The sequence below is a fragment of the Elephantulus edwardii genome, unplaced genomic scaffold (genome assembly GCF_000299155.1).
Source record: "Elephantulus edwardii isolate Elephantulus edwardi_28Jun2011 unplaced genomic scaffold, EleEdw1.0 scaffold00004, whole genome shotgun sequence".
Taxonomy (NCBI): Eukaryota; Metazoa; Chordata; class Mammalia; order Macroscelidea; family Macroscelididae; genus Elephantulus; species Elephantulus edwardii.
Window position 1 is genome coordinate 17,513,415 of NW_006399754.1, and position 8,156 is coordinate 17,521,570.

Sequence of the window (8,156 nt, forward strand, 5' to 3'; positions counted from 1 at the left end):
GCTATGAGTCGCAAGCGACTCGACAGCACATAACAACAACAACAACTACTTTCTGGTATTTCATGTTAAATTGTGGGGATCTGCATCAGACAGAAACACAGTGTGCTACATTAAAATAACATGGGCCTTTGCTTTTTGTCTTTCAGCAGGCTTGGGAAACGAGCTTCTAGACAAATCTACGTGCTCATTGTTTTCCAAACAAAAGACTACAACACAGCAGGCATATTCTGTGTCAGAGTAATTACTACCTCAAATAATAACAAAACTTGAATTGAAGAGAATGGTGGTGAATGGCTAATTGCACACACATATTGTAAAAGCAAATGAATGGTGTGAACCGCAACACATAAAGAAAACCCTAACAACTTTATTTACCAAAATGTAAATATACAAAATAAAACACATGCTTAAAATGAAAAATACTGAAAATGTGTTATATAAAAAATGATATTTAGCTCTGGAAATATGACAACAAATGATTCTGAATTTCTTTTGTTAATTTTTCTTAAAAGATAGAACTATACACTCACCATTTTCAGTCTTTTAAAATGTTATTTGATTGCTCTGAAAATGGTTTTTTTAAAACATTAAAGAAATATGGTATTGAAAATGAATAAAGACAGAAAAATTATTTCTCCAAAGAGGCTCTGGAAGAAAAGGCAGACGAAAAGAGGCAGCAAAGGCCCAGGAGAGCCTGAAGCACTACGGGCAAGCTGACTACAATGTGGTGAGGAAGTCAAGTGCATGGTCAAATCTGAGGTGCAGAAGGTTCAGTCAGCATACAGTAGAGTCATCACGTAGAGGGCAGCTGTGGCATGAAGACGGCATGAAGAGCTCAGTTTTGGACACTGGAAGAACTGGGACCTGATACACTCACAGCCATCAAGGTGGAACCCACTGACAGCCGATGCTCAGTGGTTTTCCAAGGGTGTGACTCACAGAGGAAGGGACTGCCGACTGCTGTCCCGAGGAGCTGCTGCTGGCAGGTTTGAAGCACCAGACGGTGCCGTCCATGGGTTAGGTGCACAACTCCACTGAGCAGGGCTAGACTAAAGGAGGAAATCCGTGCAGAAAGGAAAAGGCAGCTGGTCACCAGCCTGTGCACCAAGCCCTCAGGTTAAGAGTTAGAGAGTAATCATATGGACTCATCTGTCTGGAGAGGGTCTCCCGGCGGCACAGTCTGTAGGGAGTGGCACTGCTCTGGCCTTTCAAATCACCACTGGCTCCACGGGATGGAGGTGGGCAACCTTCTCCCTGGGAGTCACACGGGATGGTCTGACTCCACCAGTGGAACCACGACAGATTTCCTAACTCTCCCCCGAAGAATTCACTTCCAAGAAGCAGTGTGGATATGACTGCACGTTTTTCATTTACCTCTCTCTCTCTGTGTAAGTTATACTCAGTCTAAATGGCTGACGCCATATTTGCACTGGTGACAATGGAGGAGTTAAAGATTCAGCAAGTATATAAGGACAAGGAAAGAAGAGCCCACCTAGAAGCAAAGGTAGACGGTTACAGATGACACGGTGGTGGGAATATGGTTCAAAATGGCACATTCTGCACCAAGTGATTAGGTCTGCTGGTGCCCATAACGTGGTAAAAAACACCAATTAGGCTACTTTTTTTTTTTTAAGATTATTTTACATGTGTGCCATCAAATCGAATCTGACCGGTACAGGAGATTGTCCCTCCTTCGCCAGCACAGCATCTGGTGGATTCAAAGCGAGCGCCTCTGGGATAGCAGTGCAGCTTCTTGCCACTAGACCACCAGAGCTCCCTTGATTAGGCCAAAGTATTGAACTAAAGGAGAAAATAAATATTCTGTACGAAATCCAGTGCCCGAAAGAGAATATACATACCACAAATATGATTTACTCTATCCATGAGATCAGTGCCTCTGCAAACCTGCCAGAGGACCAGCTATGGGTCAGCTCAGACTCGATGTTGAACATTAATAACAACATTCTGTCCATGGGTGAAAATAGGTCTACCAGGTTCACATAAAGATTGTATTGGAATGGAAAGTTTTAATTAGGTACCTGTTTATGGTTTATGTGATTCTTTTTTGTAAGATTTCTTTCTGAATGAGAAAAGGGGGAAAGGAATTCTGTCTTTTGATTAAGAAAGTTGGATTCCCTAAACCTTGGCTTAAATCCAAGTAAACAAAGCAGCACCTAGTATGAGGTGGACTCTGTCATCACCATCCATCAAACATCCCCACATGTAAATGTTACATTTTAAGGGCGACGAGCGGATAAAAACCCATCTAATGAGGAAAGAAAACAGATTCTATACTTACTTGTCAACTGAGCCTTGGATAATTTCTCACTACAACTATACCCGTGGGGGCCTTCCTGCAACTTAAGCCATTCCTGAGCTTGAAACAGGTGGAGCTTAGCCTCTTTGCCAACTGCCGCGGCTATGTTGTTGATTCTGACACACAGGAGGGCGTGGTCACCTGGATGATAAAAAACAAAACTATAAAGACAAGTCCAGTCACCAATGGAACCGAGATGGTCGTGTCCTTGCCTTCCAGTAGGAACCAATGCCTGGCTGGTTGGTTCTCCACTGGGTTTTCCTGGGCTGTAAATCACACAGGAAGACTTCCCATCTTTCTTCTGCGAAGCTGCTAGTGGATTCGAGCCACTAGGGAGGGACCTCTGAGTTAGAAGAAAAACTTCATCTTCACGTGGACTAAGCTACTAGAACTTGTTTTTTAATAGTTTTATTTCTCAAGAATGCATACACATGACAGGCTACTGGGAAGGCTCTATCCCTGGAGAAGGACATCATGCTCAGTAAAGGGTCAGGAGATCTTCAACTGATGTAGCAGCTGCACTAATGGTCCCAGCACCAAGGATGGACGGTCCCAGCACCAAAGACGGACAGTCCCAGGCGCCAAGCCCCGTACCAGGCAGTGTCTCATTCTATTATACGGTCACTATAGTCAGAACTGACTTGTCAACACCTAACAGCAGTCATCAAAATGCAAGTTCGTCTACAGGGGGTGGTACTAAGCCAAAGGCGGCAGGTCTCTAGGAGTCTAGGAGTTCAAATTCACCTGGACAATCTCCTCCCGTGTGATTTACAGCCTTGAAAAATCAGCTAGAGGGTCAGGTATGAGTAGGATCCGACTCAATGGCAATGAGTTTGAGGGTTATTTTCACTCAAATTACATCAGGATAAATCACATAAGAAGGATTCAAATGCAAACAGACATTATGCAAATTATAAAAATGATGAGCCCTTGTGGTAAGAAGCTGTGCTGCAATCCTAAAGGCGAATGGTTGGGGAGCTCTGGTGGCCTAGTGGCAAGGAGCTGCAACTACAATCCCAGAGGTGCACGGTTCAAATCCACCAGATGCTCTGCCGGGGAAGGAGGGACAATCTCCTCCTGTACTAGTCAGACCTGATTTGACGGTACACTCACACAAAAATAATAAAATAAAATTAAAAAAAACTAAAAGAAAAAAAAAGAGACAAAAAGATTGATGTGTACTTTAAAAAAAAAAAAGGCGAATGGTTCCAATTCACCAACTGTTCTGCAGGAGGAAGATGGGCAGTCAATCTCCTCCCAGGCGATTAACTGTCTTTGAAAACCCGCTGGAGTGTCAGCTATGAGTCTGTTCTGACTCGACGGCACATAATTATAAAAATTAATGTGTGGTGTTTCCTTACAATTCAGTTGATAACATGTCACTGAATAAATATCTGTAGTACATGGGTATTTAATGTAACGGAACTTTTGTCTCCTTTTACAACTACTTTGTCTATCATCAGTGCTTGTTTATAATCTATAGAAATGACCCGTCAGTTTGTAGTGTCTTCTAATAAATACAACATGGCTTTTAATATTCAACTATCCCTTTAATGAAAGACATAAACCTCATTAGTTACAAGTTGAAATAGAAGCATTTGGGTAAACAGTATCTAAAGCAAAATTAAATGTTATTTTTACAAAAGAAATTTCAAAACAATGTGTGTTGAAATGAATAAAGAATGAACCTGGCAAAAAGGTGAGGGCAGAGGCTCTGGGTGAGAAGTGAGGCAGGTGATTGGCATTTTCTGTTCTCCTGCAATTTTTTCCCCTTAATTTTTGTTACTTTAAATATCATGTGTCTCTGTTGTAAAGAGCGTCTGACATCGGGGTTGGGAGGAACCTAAGAAAAGAGGGGATAACTAATGTAGACTGCACTGAAACAGATGAGGGAGAGAACTGTTTAAAAGGAATATAGGATTAGGTATTATTTTCATAACAAGATTACAGAAAAAGAAATGCATAGTAAAATAGACTGTGGACTTGGGAGGGGATTGTATCACAATGAAAGAATTTTTATTTTTATCTTTTCAAAGAAAAAAATGAACTTGGGGGAGGTATGGGAAGGGAGAAAAATATGCAACAATGAATGAATGGGGTTAAAATTAAATGGAAAGAATATGCTGTAAAAACACATATATGCTGCATTAAAAATCATTAATAATAAAAACAGAAAAAATACGTGGCTAAATAAACATTTTAAATGAATTTAAACATATATCACATATTTAAATAACGGAACACATGGTTGGGTTTCTTACATCAGTTGATTTACCACGTAAATAGCAAGTCTTAAAACGTAGTATAAGGAGTTCTGGTGGAGCAACAGGATGTGAAGGGAACTCTCTCTGGTAGCTTAGTGGAACCTCTCTTTGGAAACCCGTTGCTTGGGGAGTTACGCTGCATAACAACAGTCCACAGTGTGCTTCTAATTAATGAAAAGTTACACTACTCGCCTCTTCCAGTCTCCAGAATCCTCTAATGCTCTAGAGGTCTGAACCCACCAGGGGCCCCAAGGGAGAAAGATGCAAACGTGTGGACAGCGACTTGAAAGCCCTGAGTCAGAAAGTGTGTTGTTTGTCAAGATTCATTATTTTAGGATAGTTTAAGTGCCTTCAGTGCTCAGGCCGTTCGTTCATAGGGTCGCTATGAGTCGTCTACGACTCGACGGCATTAAACAACAGTAACAATGATGATGACCGAGAGAGCTACGTTGGCCTAGTGGAAGGAAGCTGTGCTACCAAGCCGAAGGTGGGTGACTGTCATCTGTGGCCCTCGGCCAGGTTCAAATTGTCTTCCTGTCAAACATTCTTCTAGGTGGTATAGCACTGGTCTGTGCGTTGCTGTACAGAGGTAACTCGTGGTTGCTGTGATGCTGAAGCCTGTGACAGTGATGTGCCAATCGTGGTAATGGGCACCCATGGTGGACAGTGTTGGCTGGAGCTTCCCGACTAAATCAAGCCTGGAAGCAGGAGCGGCATCCACTTCCAAAATGGCTTGCCTCCGGAAACTCTATGTACGAGCAGTGCTCAGGCTGTTCGTTCATAGGGTCGCTATGAGTCGTCTACGACTCGACAGCATTAAACAACAACAAGTGCCTTCAAGGTTCTGAACCTGAATTCACTGGCGAATGCCCATAACTAATACACACAGGTCATACATAATGGATTCAACAGCACAGAGCAACAACAAATATGCAGATATACTCAGAATATCTTACTCCCCAGTCTTTCTTGAGCTGTCTGGATCCAGTACATGTGTTTCTCCTCTGTGCTTACCAGGTAATCCATACAAGAGTGGAGTTAAGTGGCTCTGCTGGCCCTGAGTAATCCCTGTCTGAGCTAGTGGGCATCATAACCATTTCAGACTGTACTAGGGCAGTGACATTACCATCACTGTGGCTACTCACCTGCATCATACCATCTATAAATCTCTGTATCAAACAGAGAGTCATGTGAAAAATGGGGCCTCCTGCACCCAAAAGAATAATAAAACTCCTTGCACTGCAATCCCAGAGGTACGAGGTTAGAATCCACCAGATGCTCTTCTGGAGAAGAAGGGGCAATCTCCTCCTGTACCAGTCAGATCCACACACAAAAAATAATAAAATTTTTAAAAAATAATAAACTCAACATTGATGGTTTCATCTTCATTCACATAAGGTGTATTTTGTAATTGGACTGCATCTATTTTTCTGTTATCTCAAAAACTTGGGAGGAAAAAAAATCATGTACTCCTCTTTTAACATCCCCAATCTGAAACTTCCACTCATACTTTTTAAGTTCCTTTTAAACATCCCACTAGGCCAATATTCTGAGCTTTAAAGTTATATCTTTTAATTCTAATTCTGTATGGATTGAACCCTAACTCGTTAAAGCAAAAATTACCAAGAATATAGTGCTAGTTAAACTGAGAAGTACCAGGAGGAGTACCAAGCAAATCATTTTAATTTTGAGGCTAATCATCATGCTTGGAAGGGCAGAAGGTCATTAGAAGAGGAAGCCCCTGGATGAAATGGATTGACACAGTGACTGTGGCAAGGGGTCAGGTGTGTCGGAGACAAGGAGGTTGGCTCAGCAAAGAGCAAGGGTCAGAGCCACTGTTGATAGGGTCACTGAGTCCTCACAGGGTCACCGAGTCATAGTAGACACGACAGCACACACAACAAATACATAGAGGAGCTCTCATGACTTGGTTGTAAGGAGTTGCACTGCCAACCAAAAGGCATATGAGGTTCAAATCCACCAGCCACCCCCTACGGAAGGAGGATGGGCCATCTGCAGGTGTGTGCAATTTAAAAAGTCTGGAAACCTACTGGAGGGTCAGTTATGAGCCAGTTCTGACCTGAGGGCACTTAACAATACATAAAGCTACATAAATGATCTGCTGTTCACAGGCCGTGAGTGGAAGTCAATTGGCGGGCATTAAACAACTACAAGGCCAAAATAAGAATGAACTGCAAGTTCATTAGCTGAAAATATGAACTATTGATTCAGGAGGAAGACCAAAAGGTAAGGATCAAATGCAGCTGGTTTCAGTAGGGACAGAGATGATGCAAATTTACAAAGAGGGCCCTAATTACAGTCATTCTGCCAAACTTAATACTAGGCCTCGTGTGGCTGGTTTTTGGTGCCATCAAGTCGAGTACAACACACAATGAGTGGCCCTATAAACAAGAGATCTGAAGCCTGTCCTATACTGTACCATCTTCACAACCTCTGACACAGCCCATGGCTGCTGTCCCTGTGTCAATTAATTTTCTTGGAGGTGTTCCTCTCCTTCACCGCCCGTCTACCTTCCCAAGCATGATGTCCCTCTCCAAGAAATAGCCTCTCCTTAGCAACATGCTCTAAGCATGCAGGACAATGCTTCATCACCCGCGCCTCCAAGGAACACTCTGCCAGCACCTTCCCCAAAACACATCTGTTCTTCAAGCCTCATGATTTCACATAAATCTAGGCGCAGCGCTGCCAATCCAAAGGTGTGAGGTTCGAATCCACCAGCGGCTCTAAGGGAGAAGGATGTGCAAATCTCCTCTCCTGTGACTTACATCTTTGGAAAACTCGCTGGAGGTTCAGCTATGAGTCTTTCCAACGCGACAGCTCTTAAGATAGCAGCTGAGTAACCAATGCGTTACAGCGACAGTGACAGCTACACTATCGGGGGTTTTTCTTGGTCTCAAAATCTCTTAGCTGCAAGACGTTCTGTCAAATTGGTCTTTGAAAGGGGAAGATCAGCCATGAAATCGAAGATCTTTGGATCAAATTCACACGCAGCTACGATGCCTTAGCGTAGCATCAGTGTAGGAAGAGTGAGTGAGAAAACGATGATGCCCTGCGAGAAGAATCTGGAAGGCTGACGCTGACCAGGCATTCGTGTGTGTGGTCAGCAGGAGGGAAAGGGTCTTTGGGGTGCAGGACAGCATCCCTCATCTGGAGGGGCTGCAGACAGAGGTCGGGGAGGCCGTAACCGAGGGTTTGACAACCGAGGCATCTCCGATCGCCGAGCCTGCGGCGGCCAGAGCAGGTGAGGCCTAGGCGGGGCGGGGAGGGGTCCCCGCCTGTCCACGAGCCGGAGGGCCGCCGGACAGGCCCGCACTCCCGCACCCCTCCTCTCGCCCCGGACCTACCGTGGAACTCGAAGTGACCGATGCTCTGCCCCTGAGCGTCTCGGGCCGCAGCGCTGCTGAAATGGCCCCGCAGGGTCTTGCCCTGGCTGCCCTGCGGCCACCAGCAGCACGTGAGGGCCACCGCCAGCAGCCGCAGGCCCCCCATGCCGCCCCCCGACTCGCGAGCGTCACCACGGCCGCCACCACCTCCAGCCGCCAGCCCCACGTCGG

The 8,156-nt window shown here is 44.5% G+C and overlaps 1 protein-coding gene across 1 annotated transcript in view; it reads right to left on the reverse strand.

Moving 5' to 3' along the window:
* GPR180 (G protein-coupled receptor 180) overlaps positions 1–8,094 on the reverse strand; it is a 35,232-nt gene extending 27,138 nt beyond the window's left edge. Inside the window, exons 1-2 of the mRNA XM_006879573.1 lie at positions 7,947–8,094; positions 2,300–2,458 (exon numbers count right to left, since the gene is read on the reverse strand). Coding sequence (XP_006879635.1) covers positions 2,300–2,458; positions 7,947–8,091 — 304 coding nt within the window. The 5' untranslated portion in view covers positions 8,092–8,094. The remainder of the gene's footprint in view (positions 1–2,299; positions 2,459–7,946) is intronic.
* Positions 8,095–8,156: the final 62 nt, after the last annotated feature.